At 56.4% G+C, this 12,868-nt stretch overlaps 1 protein-coding gene across 1 annotated transcript; it reads right to left on the bottom strand.

The window, feature by feature from the left end:
• Positions 1 to 60: 60 nt before the first annotated feature.
• Positions 61 to 12,679, bottom strand: ANKK1 (ankyrin repeat and kinase domain containing 1). Its single transcript, XM_055307155.1, has 8 exons — positions 12,366 to 12,679; positions 6,569 to 6,863; positions 5,280 to 5,431; positions 4,994 to 5,043; positions 4,265 to 4,420; positions 3,469 to 3,587; positions 2,810 to 2,846; positions 61 to 1,916 (listed from the first exon to the last, which is right to left on the bottom strand). The coding sequence occupies exons 1-8, from the start codon at positions 12,545 to 12,547 to the stop codon at positions 613 to 615; spliced, it is 2,295 nt and encodes a 764-aa protein (XP_055163130.1). The 5' UTR covers positions 12,548 to 12,679; the 3' UTR covers positions 61 to 612.
• Between the last annotated feature and the right edge of the window lie 189 nt (positions 12,680 to 12,868).

The raw sequence follows: 12,868 nt of genomic DNA, 5'->3' as shown, positions 1-12,868 counted from the left end.
GCCTCCTCCTGCTGGACAAACTCACACACACACCACATCCCATACTAACACGACTGGCCCTTCAGGTCAGCCCATCTCCAAAGGGGAGACTCGGGTCCACAGTTTTATTGACATCAGGGTTTGAAACTTGGCCATATAACTAGACACGGTGAAGGGGAGGCAGGGGAGGCCAGGGCCGGAGTGTCCACAGAGGATCATGCATGGGCACCTGGAGCACACCGGTCCTTCACCCCTGAAACCACATGGGAGAGCCAGGCGCTGGAGCCAGGCCCACTGGGACAGTGTGGTCCATGTGGCAACTGGGGACCAGACGGGGCTTCAAAGAGTGGGCGGAAATTTCCTCCCAACTTTTAGCTCCTGCCCCTTTTGAAAAGAAGCACGTGCCTGGCTGTCCTGTCTTGCTGGGGATCAGGGCCAGGTCACACAGGCAGCAGCTGGGAGGGAGCATTTCCCTTCTCTGTGCCTCCCTTCACCTTCAGGGAAGGCTCCCGGGATGCAAGGGTCCCTGTGAGCTCAGGGGCAGGGGGCAAGTACAGGGGAAGGGGCCTTGCCAGAACCCAGCTTCACCTCCACCAACCCCTCTTCCTCACCGGTGAGAAGGCCCCTGGTTGCTTAAACTTCGGTCTGGGCTGCAGGCTCAGTGCCACCCAGGGTGGCCAGTGGGGGCCCCTTGCCCTCCAGGAAGGCGATCATGTTCTGCTTCTGGTTCTGGAGGGCCAGCTGCAGGGGTGTGCAGCCCACCCCATCCCGGATGTCCAGCTGGGCACCGGCTTCCACCAGCACTTTGAGGATGGACACGTCGCCCTTGAGGGCAGCCAGGTGGGCCGGCGTCCAGCCCACTTTGTTACGGGCATGGACGTCTGCACGGTGCTCCAGGAGGTTGATGACACTCAGGAAGGCGCCCCTCTGGACAGCCAGATGGAGGGGGGTCCAGCCAGACTGCTCAGCGGCACTGGGGTCAGCTCCACACTGCAGCAGTGCTAACACCACCACCTCCTCCCTGTGGCGGGCAGCCAGGTGCAGGGGCGTCCACTTCATGCCTCCAGGAGCCCCCAGGTCTGCGTGGCTCTCAGCCAGCAGGTGGATGATCTCCAAGTGGCCCTTGTAGGCTGCTAGATGTAGGGGTGTCCAGCCCTGCTGGGTCGGCAGCTCGAGGCTGGCCCCATACCTGAGCAGCATCTTGCAGATAAGATACTTTCCCCTGGCAGCTGCCAGGTGCAGTGGGCTGTAGCCACTCTGGTCTAGGGCATCGGGAGCCGCCCCACTCTTCAACAGGTGTTGGATGGCCCTCACTTTGCCTCGCTCCACTGCCAGGTGCAGTGGTGTCCTCAGGTTTCTCTGCTGGGCATCCAGCTCAGCCCCCTGGCCTGTCAGCAGCTTGACCAGGCTGATGTGGCCAAAGTAGGCGGCCACGTGGAGGGGGGTCTTGCCCTCCGCCTCACGCACGTTGGGGTCAGCTTGGCGGGAGACCAAAAGACGTGCCACATTCTCGAAGTTGTTCTGCGCAGCCAGGTGGAGCGGGGTCCACCCCTCGTGCTCCTGGGCATCTACGTGGGCGCCGTGGTCCAGGAGCAGGCGGGCAGTACGGTCGTCTCCGTTCTGGGCCGCAAAGTGCAGCGGCGCCCAGCCCTCTTCATCTGCCAGGTTGGCGTCCGCCCCACGCTCCAGGAGCAGGGCGCAGAGGTCGGGCTGCTGGTCCTGGGTGGCGATGAGGAGGGGCGTGTAGCCGCAGGCTGTCCGGCAGTCCACGTGGACCCCGAGGGCCAGCAGCAGCCTCACCTGCTCCACGCTGCCCTGCACCACCAGGAGGTGGAGGGGAGTGACTTTGTTCTCGTAGATGCGCAGCCCCTCATCGCTTGGGACTGGGTCCCCAGTGTCCGAGAGCTGCAGGACCCGCTTCAGGTAGTCTCCCAAGTCTGCTGGGAGGAAGATGCAGGTTGAAAAAAGGACCTCTGAGCCGTCCAGAGGTCATCTCGTCCAGCCCCCTGCCTCCTGGAAGTGCCATCGGGGCCTAGAGACTGTGGGAGGGCGGGCAGCCTTTCCTGCTGTCACAGATCTCTGCACAGCCCCCCTTGTCCTAGAGAACAGACCCTGGCAGCCCTTCCTGTCAGGACGGGGCAGAAAGAGGCCTGTGAGTGAACCCTGGCCCCACCCTTAGCACCACTTGACTTTTGCCAATTCCCTGCATCCTTGAGCCTCCAGAGCCTGATCCATACGTGGGCCGCAAACAATGCCCACCTCATGTTACCGTTGTGAGGACAACCTGGGCAGGCAAGAGCTTTCAGGGGCGCGCTTGGCACAAAGTCAATGCCAGCAGAAAGTAGGCTCTATGGTGTGAACTCCTCCTGAAGCCACTAAGGCTTCCTTCCGCTCTATTATGATTAAAAGCAACAATTTCCAAAACAAACAAGCAGCAACAACAGAAATCCCTGCCCAGGCCAACAACCCCCCCCCCCGAGATTCTGATTTCATCAGTCCAGGTGGGCCAGGCACCCGGACAGCTTTCACCCCCCAGGTAATTCTAATGTGCAGCCAGGGTTGCAAGCCAAGGCTCCACCTCCGGGGCCAGGAAAGGAGTCGTCTGGCCTCCTGAGAACACAAACCTGACCCCTGAGGGCATGTGCATTTCTGGAACCTGGAGCCGGTGCCAGGAAAGGGACACACCAACTTCTGATTTGGGACAAGCTGGGCAGAGGGTCGGAGTGGGGAGGAGGGGCGGGGTGGGGGCGGGGGTAGGTGGGAAGGGTGTGGTTTGATTCCACTTTCCCCTGGGCTGTGAGTTCTGTGGTTCCAGCTGCGGCAGACTCACCACTGTCTGTTAGCTGTGGGCTGACCTCTTCAATGACCTGAGCAGGAGGGGATCAGAAGACAAGGGGGATTGACCAGCGGGCCGTTCTGCTCTGTACCCTCCCGCACTCCTGCCCTCTCTCCAGCACTCTCCAGCACCTGTCGGGACTCATGTCCCATGTGGGTGCTAGGAAGCCCCTCCCGGGTCATTCCTGCCAACAGCAGCATCTGCAGCAAAGTCCTGAGCAGGGGAGACCCTGCCGGAAAGAGGTGGTCCAGGGCCTCGACTTCCCCTTGGGCCACATGGAGTGCAGGGTGGCCGGCTCTGTGGTTGGGCCAGGAGCCCCCTGCCAGCCCACAGTTGGTTCCCATGTTAGGGACTATCACATCACCATGATGACACTGATGCTGTGGCATGAAAGCCCGCAGGCAGGCCTCTGATTAATCCCACATATACAAGCAATGGTGTGTCCTTCTCAAGGGCTCTGAGTCACAGCCACCACTGTGCAAATTAGGAGAAGCTGTCCCAGGTGGGCTGCCAGATGTGGCCCGCAGTGTGGGCTGGCTCTCAGCCCCCAGCTGCTGCCTTAGTTGGGGACCTTGTGAAGGACACGCCCATGCAGGCATCCCTGGGGATCCCCGGAGACCCCCCGAGCACCCCCCCAACACACACACACTCACCTCCCCTGGCCGGGGCAGAGACAGCTTGCAGGACACCTTCCTGGCCAGAGCCTCACTCTCTGGGTCTGCCACAGGACTCTGGAGCAGGGACAGTAGCATGTCTGTCTCAACAGTGATGTCTGCCCCATGAAGGAGAGACAGAAAAAGAAGCAACAGGCTGGCCACCAGTCCCTTCCCCATTTTAGATAATCCTAACATTCCCCATCTCCCCCCATCCCCCAAATCCATTCCTGTGCTCACATACACTGTACATACGCACCAGGAGGCAGGAAAGCTGGGTCCCTGCCGCAGCTCAGTGGGACCACAGTTAGCAGGTCACTGACCCTCAGAGGGTCATCTTTTTCCATCAATGAGGGGGCAGGACTAATGCTCACGATTACACATGTGTGCGTTTCCAAAGTCACTACAGAGGTGGGCACCTTCGAGGTCCATCCATGCCCGTGATCTCATGGTCTGGGAACATTTTACAAATGCTGCTGTGGCCCTGGAAGGACCCAAGCTAACGGGGAACTCAGAAGCAGGAGAGCCAGGCCCAGACCCACCCAGTACGGGTTTTCTATTCTACATCCCACGGGGTGCATGGTAACCCAGACAGACGGGGCCCACCACAGTCATCAGCTGCCCTCCTCTCGGCACTATGAGACAGGCTGTGCCCCAGTGCCCAGCGCAGAGCCCTCCAGAGGGGCCCAGGCTCCAGGCGCCTCCCTCCAGCCCTCTCTAACCTCAGCCTGGCTCCCAGGCCCTCCAGCCCCGCCCAGCTCCCCAGTCCCTTGGGCAGGTCAGACCCGAGGAGAACCTGAAAAGCAGGGCCTCTTCTTGGGGTCCTGATCCCAACAGCGCCTCATCAGGTTCACCATCTGCTGGGCCTCACCTGGCCACTCATCGGAGACAGGCTGCAGGGAGGGCCGCATACCTGCGGCCACTCGGACAACAATAGTCACCATGTTGAAGCCTGTGAGGGGAGGTCCAGGCTGTGTGCACGCCGGGAGGCTGAGCCAGAGGGGCTGGGCCAGGCTGTGGGGGGCTCCGAGGATCCCCACCGGGGTGCACACAGCAGGGGCAACATCAATGCATGGTGAATGAACAGCTAGGTTGCAGGTGTGAGTTGAGGGTCCAGTGTGAGCCGCTGGGTCTGTGGTCCAGCTGCAGCCACCTCCACGTGACCCCACACTGCAGCCCTGTGCTGCCCAAAGGCCTAGTTTCAGGCTTTGACTTTGGATTCTGTGAGCTCATCCAGATTTCCTGGCACACTAGGTACCTGGCATCTAGGTGGCAGGGGTGAGGGCAGGAGAGGCAGGAAAGAATACTTTGGAAGCAAAGGCATTAGAGGCAGAAGCATGGTCTGGGCTGACATGTGCTGTACTGTTAGGTGAGCTCCAGAAAGTAGGGCAGGGAGGAAGGGGGGAGGGGCATCCTTCCCGTGGCTCCCCAACCCAAAGCTGCCACTTCTCCTGCCCCCACAAGCCCCCAGCCTCGCACAGCACCCTCCAGGACACCACCCCATGCCGCCACCCCCGCCTGCTACCTGAATATGGTTTCTTCTGAGTGAGGAGCTCCCAGATGATGATCGCAAAGCTGCAAGACAGGACAGATGCCCCGAGTCACCTTCTCAGATACCCGAGGTCACCCGGGAGCCCCATGGACCGAACCCTCCCAGGCAAAGCCTCTCCAACCAGAGTGCCCCTCCAACCCTCCTCTTCCCTGTCGCCGTGTCCTTGGGACTGGGTGGGGGAGCAGAGGTCAGGCAGGGTGGTGATAACCAGCTCGCCCCCGGCCGCGGCAATGTGGCACAGAGTCCAGCCACCTCTCACCTGTACACATCGTACTTGCGCCCTGGGGGTTTGTTACTTTCCAAGAACATCTCAGGGGGGATGTAGCTGAGGGTGCCCCGCAGAGCTGACCTCTGGATGCACTGCATCCCGGTTGACTGTTCCATCCACTTGGACAGGCCGAAGTCTGAAATCTGGGAGGAAGTCGCAATAGTCTTGCCTCCAGAAACTGCCTTCACTCTCACCTTCCTGTAGCCTACCCCTTCCAGGAGGGTATAGTGGGTGACAGCCCGGCACCCCCCTGCCATCTCTGCCACATGCGACCTGGTTACTGATCTCCTCAGACCCTCAATGTCCTCATCTGCATACTGGAAATAATAGGAACTTTTAATTTGTGGTGCTTTTTTTTTTTTTTAAGATTTTATTTATTTATTTATTTATTTATTTATTTATTTATTTATTTATTTATGAATCACACAGAGAGAGGCAGAGACATAGGCAGAGGGAGAAGCAGGCTCCCCATGGGGAGCCCCATGGGGGACTCGATCCCAGACAAATGTCTATAGACTTTCAGTGGGGGTTAGCGATACAAGAAGGCAGTACCATGAGGATATATAGTGGGGCCTATCGGGGTAGACCAGGGAAAACCTCCCCAAGGGGGTAATGTTTAGCAGAAAGCTGAAAGATGAGCATGACTTGCTAAATAAAGAAGGGAGTAGGGGAGCACTGTTCCTGGCAGTAGGCACAGAATGTGCAAAGGTCCTGTGGCACATTTTTCAGAACTGAAGCCCGTCATAATCTTTCCTAGGAATCATCTCATTTACACACATTCTCACCCAAAGCAAACAAGGGGAGGGATAGGGAATACTTTACACGCAGTAGAAACAGAAGACTGAGGCCCAAAGAGGGTTATTGCAGACATCCTGACACCCAAACTCATGCACCGAACTCCACTGCTCATCGGTTTTTGTTGTTTTTTTTTATTCTTAAAGATTTTATTTATTTATTGATGAGAGACAGAGAGAGAGAGAGGCAGAGACACAGGCAGAGGGAGAAGCAGGCTCCATGCAGGGAGCCCGATGTGGGACTTGATCCCGGGACTCCAGGATCACGCCCTGGGCCAAAGGCAGGCGCTAAACCGCTGAGCCACACAGGCAGGCACTAAACCGTTGAGCCATCCCCCTCGTCGGTCTTTGTTTTAGGTGTGATTCTGCCTTCAGTATTTGTCTACGAAGGGAGCTACTTAAAACTCCCAGCAGGCCAGTCAGGAGGCTCACCTGCAGGAGACTCTGGAGTGGAAAGAGGGCAGGGAGCTCGACGGGGACCTTTACCTTGACATGCATGTTGTTGTCCAGGAGGATGTTGCTTGGCTTGAGGTCCAGGTGGAGCAGAGGTGGCTTAATGCTGTGGAGAAAGTTCATGGCCAGGCTGGTCTCGTGGATGATGCGGAACTTGAGCTGCCAGGAGAGGCTGTGCGTGGGCAGCATCTTCTCCAGGGAGCCGTTGGTCATGAACTCCATCACAATGCCCAGGGGCTGCCTGCACACCCCGTAGATGGACACGATGTGCTGAAATTTGATCTTCTCCATTTTGGCGGCTTCTTCAAGGAGGCAATCCACATCAGAACTGTGGAGACACGGGGGTCAGGGATGGAGGGAGATGGCCCGTTAATTCCAAAAGCCGCGGGTAGAGCAACAGGCAAGGCTGGAGCCAGGTGCTGGAGACCCAGAGAGGCCCCGGGGGGTGGGGGGGTGGGGGGGTGGGGAGCTTACAGGAGGAAGGAGAGTCCTAGCAGGAGGCCCCACAAGATGCAGAGTGGGGTCCCGACACGACAGGAAGGGGAGGAGCATGCAAGCCTAGGAGCGAGTCCATTCTACAGAGGCGACCACAGAAGGCCTCCTGTTTACTCTGCCACTTGTCCCCCGCCAGATCGCAGACCCCTGGAGGACCTACATCACGCCTCATGCTTCTGTTTTAAGATCCCATCTATTCCCATTTGGTGATGAAAGTAATACACATCCTTGTAGAAAATCAAGGGACTACAGAGAGCTCTGAAGAGGAAAATTAGACCATCAGTAATCCAACCTTCCAGAGTTGGCCTCTGTTAATATTTTAGTATATTCTTTTACATTTACATGTGCCAGGTATCTCTCTCCCTTCACTCCCCCCTCCCTCCCCTCTCCAGCCTCCCCCCTCCATCAGGCAGTATGGGCTGCTGTGTGGTCAGCTTTGCCAGCTACTGTGGCACCACGCTTCCTCACACTGCTCCTCTGCCCTGAAGCCAGGTCTGCAAGGCTGCGTGTTGGGGATGAACCGGATTATTCACCCCGGGTCCCCTACAGCAGCACATCCCCATGCAGAGCACAATGCGTCTTTGTCAAACCAAACAGAAGTCAAGACTTAAGGGAAGGCCTTAGGAAAGAAGCCTTTGCCAACTGGCTCTCTCCTTTCACTGTGTCTGCCCCCTGAAAGGTAGATATGCAAATCAAGTCGTTGAGACTGTTTGGGGATTGCGGGGATGAGGATTAGGGAGAAATGACATTTTTAAAAGCACAGCATTTGCAAAGCTGTGTGGGCTCTGCCTTGGTTGGAGGCTGCTGGGGGTGTGCGTGCAGGGCGGCCCTGGGAAGGCAGCCAGAGACGGCTGACCTCCAGAAAAACCCCATCTGCTCACCCTCACATCTGGACAGGGTGGCTTCCCGTCCCCCCACCCCCCAGCCTCCCCCTCTGGCCTCTGCACCGTTCCAGGGACCTCTCTTTCACCTCTGTGGTACTTCATCTGTCTCCTCTGGTCCTTTTGAGTTCCCAGGAACTGAGATTCCCTGTCTTGGAGTGGGGAAAAGCCAGGGATCTGCCCTGATTTCAAATAGCAGTTTTACCACTTATTCTCTGCATGACTCTGGCCAAGGAAGCTCTCTGGGCCTCAGTTTCTTAACTGTAAAATGGGAACGACAGCAGCTCGTATAATTGCCCTGGGGACACCCAGACTGTGCCCGATGCCCACCCCCACCAGCCCCCATCATCAGGTGTCTGGTCTCCATGCTTCTCCAACCAGCTGTTCCTAAGGTGTGCAAAGACCCCCGCAGTGCTACAGCCCGTGCAAACTTCCCAAGTCTTGGTTTACCAGCCAGGTCTTGCACTCTTTTTTTCTTGAAGTATTCACTTCCCTGGGCCAGGTGCCAGGATTCTCTAAGACCCCTCCCTCTCCTCCTGTCCTGTACTCAGCGCCCAGGCCCAGTCCCAGGCTGGCCCTTCCCGTCTCACTCTGCACTGTCTCTTACAACCTCAGTACCTGGTGAGGTCCTGCGCGAAGCGTGTCTGAAGCAGAGCTCCTGGTTCTCCCCTTGCCACCTGCCCCTCCCTCTCGGTGAATGGGGCCTCCATCCTCCCAGTCCTCAAAGATCCGAAGTGCTCCTTGGCTCCTCATCATCTCCTTCCTGAGACCAGTCCCTCAGCACATCCTGTCAGCTCTACCCTCAAAATAGAGCAACAATCTGACCACTTCTCACCACCTCTATCTACCCAGCGCCATCTCCACCCCAGCCTTCTAATTAGCCTCCCTGCTTCTCTCTTCCCCTCTGCCATCCATCCTCAACCTAGGGGCCAAAGTGATACTTGTAAAATGTCAGGCAAAGTATGTCACCACTCTCCTAAAGACCCTCTGCTGGCTTTCTTCTCATTCAGAGTAAAAGCCAAAGTTCTCACACTGGTCTACAAAGCTCCACATGATCTTTCCCCGGCATAGCTTGCTGGCCCTCCCCAACTCTGTTCCTGCCATAAGGGCCTCTTGCCGGTCCTCCACCATGTCAAGCATGTTCCCACATCGGGACCTTTGCACTTGCTGTTCCCTCTGCCTCTAAGAGAGCCACAAAGCTTGCTACTCCTTTGCTTCAAATTCTCTACTCAAATGGTGCTAATTAGTAAGGATTTCGGCCTATATTAAATAGCAACCCTACCCCAACTCTGGCAGTCCTTGTCCTTCCACTCCCATACACAAACAGCCCACAAATTAATATTTCCAGATCAAATGTTTTCTTGGAAGATCCAATTATTCAACTCTCTTGACATATTTTTTAAAAAGATTTTATTTCTTTATTTGAGAAAGAGAGAGAGAGGCAGAGATAGAGCATGAGCAGGGGGACAGGAGGCAGAGGGAGAACACTCCCCGCTGAGCAGGGAGCCTCCGAGTTGTGGAGGCTCAATTCAACTCTCTTTAGGTATCTTAACCAATAAAATGTCAGGTGGTTGCAAGTGCTATAGATAAAAATTATTTATCTATGTATAACTTACTTATTTTTCTATCTTCCATCCTTAGACTATAAACTCCACGAGGTCAGGACTTTGGCTTACTTACTACCTAGAGGGAACGCATGTCAGCCATGCCCTAGCTCCAGTTACCACCTACAGTAATACACTCACAAATTTTCACAATGGTTAACTCAGACCTTCACCTGAAACCTACTTGACAATTCTTTTTGGCTGTTTAAAGGGCACCTTAAACCCAACCAGTACAAAACTGAACTCACGAGTTTCTTCTCCAAACCTATGCCTCCTTTCACATTCTCTTTGTTAATTGTCAACAGCGTCATTCAACAGACACCAACGATGTGCTGGGCCCTGGGGACAGAGCAGTGAGCAGACACAGACTCGGCTCTCATGGAACAGACATCCTAGTGGAGCCTTTGTTCCTCTCGGCAAGCCAGACATCAGGTTAACCCTTTTTTTTCCTTAAGATTTTATTTATTTATTCATGAGAGACACAGAGGCAGAGACACAGGCAGAGGGAGAAGCAGGTTCCCTGCGCGGAGCCCCTTGTGGGACTCAATCCCAGGACTCCGGGATCACAACCTGAGCCAAAGGCAGATGCTCAACCCCTGAGCCACCCAAGGTGCCAACGTCAAGTTAAACTTGATACTCCTCTTCCTCACCGTGCCCCCCTCCCCCATAGACAACCCAGCATCAAGTCAAGCGATGTTTACCTCCTAAATGCTGCATAATCCATTCCTTTTCCTCTAGCATCCCATGCCAGGCTGGACTTCGATCACCTTTTGCCTGAACATGACAACCCCTTACTGGACCAGCACCCACTCTACCTTTCCAATCCCTCCTCCATCCAGCAAATTCGATCAATTCCTTTTCATCACACCCCCCCAATCTGGTTGCAAACCCTTTAGTGCCTTTCCGCTGCTCCCTCTCTCAACTCCAGCCACAACAGTTTTTCGCCACCCCCTCCCTTACTATGCCCCTTCTAACACAGGCCCTTTGCACTTCCTGCTACCTCTTCCTGGAAAACTTTCCATTCTTCAATGACTACGCTCACACTCATCCTTTACTCTCCCATTCAATCTCCTCAAGGAAGCCTTTCCTGATCCCAGTGAAACTCTATTAATAAGCTCTCACAGAACCATAAATCCTCTTGTTGCTCTTCTCACAGCAGTGCATTTACATCTACACATGGAGTTATCTGATAAGTGTCTCTGTCCCCCCAGGCTGGAAGCTCCAAGAGCAGGGCCATACCTGTTGCACTCATCAATATATCTCAGGGTCTAGCATAGTGCCTGCCACTTAGTTGAAGAACAATAAGCATTCATCAAGTGAAGGAATGAATGAGGACGTGCAAAGAGTATCTAGTGAATACACACAAAGCTCCTAGAGTAGTACTCCACACTCAGCAAGCATTAATTATCATTAAATCCCTTGACCCATTTCCCTCAGAGAGTTCCCAAAACTCAGGAAGGGAAAGTAGTTGTCAATGCCTAACAATGCAGTCTCACCAATGCCATTTGTTTCTTTTCGACCTTCATGTCAAAGTCTAAGCCATGTGGAACAAACCCTAGAAAAATCTGACTGCACTGCAAAGCCAGCATGAGGGTGTGGAAGGAGGAAGAGGGTCAAGTTGTGGGTTGTTTCACTTTGCTCACATCTTGAGGCAGGTGGGTGGCCCAGGAATTAGAGAGGAGGCTGTTTCTTTTATTTTTTTTATAAATTTATTTTTTATTGGAGTTCAATTTGCCAACATATAGAATAGCACCCAGTGCTCATCCCGTCAAGTGCCCCCCTCAGTGCCCGTCACCCATTCACCCCCACCCCCCACCCACCTCCCCTTCCACCACCCCTAGTTCATTTCCCAGAGCTAGGAGTCTCTCATTTTCTGTCTCCCTTTCTGATATTTCCCACTCATTTTTTCGAGGAGGCTGTTTCAAGTGTGTGGGACCTCAGGCTGTGTCTTGGGGTCTTGCATGGTGACCAAAGAGAACACAACATCTGTGTAAGATGCCACCAGGAGATGCCCCTTTGCCAGGCCTTCTAATTGATGGCCCAGAAGCTTTGGGAGGATGACACAATCCTCACACTCAGACTTCACATCCTAAGTGTCTCCTTTATGGATGTACTGGGGGGCCACTATGCAGCCACTTCAAGCGAACCCAGTGGGAAGGAGACTGGAGCTCCTCTCAATGGGAAAGCAGAGACAGGTGGAAGCTTTGAGAAAGAGGAAGCAAGGAGAAAAAGGAGGGCTTCCCAGGAGGGGCCACAGTGCACATGACGAGTGGGGAAGGAGCCAGAAATAAGCAAGGACAGAGACAGGCATTCCCAGCTTGACTTGCCAGCAGGCCCGGTGTGAGAGGCGAGCGGCCGTACAGGCTCTCAGGCCAGCAGGCTGGCAGTCTCCGTCCCGGGCCCTGCCCCAGGCCACACCCGCTGGGCAGGGGCCACAGCCAGGGCCGCGGGAAGGGAGAGCCAGTGTGCTTCTCGGCAGGTCCCTGAGCATCGCTGGGCCGAGGGCAAGCCCAGCCCTGCCTGCCCTGAGAACTGAGGGGTGGATCCAGGCCTGGCAGACGGCCACCAACAGCTGTCATCCCGCCCTGACACCCAGCAGGGAGGGAGGCCGACCAGTTTGGGAGGCCAGATGGAACAAAGGCGTCTTTGGAGGTCAGTCCCCGCTCCCCTCTGCCCTCTGCGGATTCCACAGATGGGAAGGGCCGTCAGGTAGGAAGACCAGCTGACCTGGCCACCTGGCAGCAGGCTGCTCAGGCCCCCCACGGAGTTTAGAGACCGAGGACAGGAGTCTCAGCCCCAAGCGCCCCCCCAGCTCCCCGCCCCACCAAGGGCCGGGGCAGCCGCAGGTACCTGGTGGCCTCCCGCTGGCTGCAGGGACAGCACTTGACGGCGTACTCGGTCCCCCAGAGCCTGTGTCGCACCTGGAACACCTGGCCGAAGCCGCCGCTGGCCAACCGGCGCCAGTGGCCGTCGAAGTCGTCGCGGGTGAAGGCGGCGGGGCTGCCCAGGCGCTGCTCCAGGCCCGTGGCCATGGGGTCGTCGCCCTGGGGACCCGGACTCCCCGCGGGGCTGCGGCCCACGCGGGGGGAGGGCTCGGAGCCGCTGCCTGCCTTCCTGCTCCGCGGCCCCGTGGGGACTGGGGACGGGGATGGGGACGGGTCGGGGACAGGGACGGGGAGGTGCAGGCCCTCCCACCTTCCACGCGGGAGGGGCCAAGCCTGCCCTGCGAGGGCGGGGACACCCTAACCCACACCCTGGGGCCCAGGCAGCCATGGGGCCTGGCCCTGGCAGAGGGTACGTCCCCAGGGGTCCAGGTGACTCAGAGCCCCTCCCCACCCCGCACCCTTCCTCAG

Source organism: Nyctereutes procyonoides, unplaced genomic scaffold (genome assembly GCF_905146905.1).
Source record: "Nyctereutes procyonoides isolate TBG_1078 unplaced genomic scaffold, NYPRO_anot_genome, whole genome shotgun sequence".
In the NCBI taxonomy this organism is placed as follows: domain Eukaryota; kingdom Metazoa; phylum Chordata; class Mammalia; order Carnivora; family Canidae; genus Nyctereutes; species Nyctereutes procyonoides.
The sequence above is the reverse complement of the archived record's forward strand: the minus strand, read 5'-3'. Positions and strand labels throughout refer to the sequence as shown.

Bases quoted from the DNA above. Each gene is read 5' to 3' on its own strand.
- ANKK1 (XM_055307155.1), bottom strand. From the start codon at position 12,547: ATGGCCACGGGCCTGGAGCAGCGCCTGGGCAGCCCCGCCGCCTTCACC. The intron at 2,847-3,468 runs GTGAGTGTGTGT...CCTCCTGCTCAG, and splicing joins CTCTGCCCCGGCCAGGGGAG to GTCATTGAAGAGGTCAGCCC. The intron at 1,917-2,809 runs GTGAGTCTGCCG...TCCTCCCAGCAG, and splicing joins CCCACAGCTAACAGACAGTG to ACTTGGGAGACTACCTGAAG.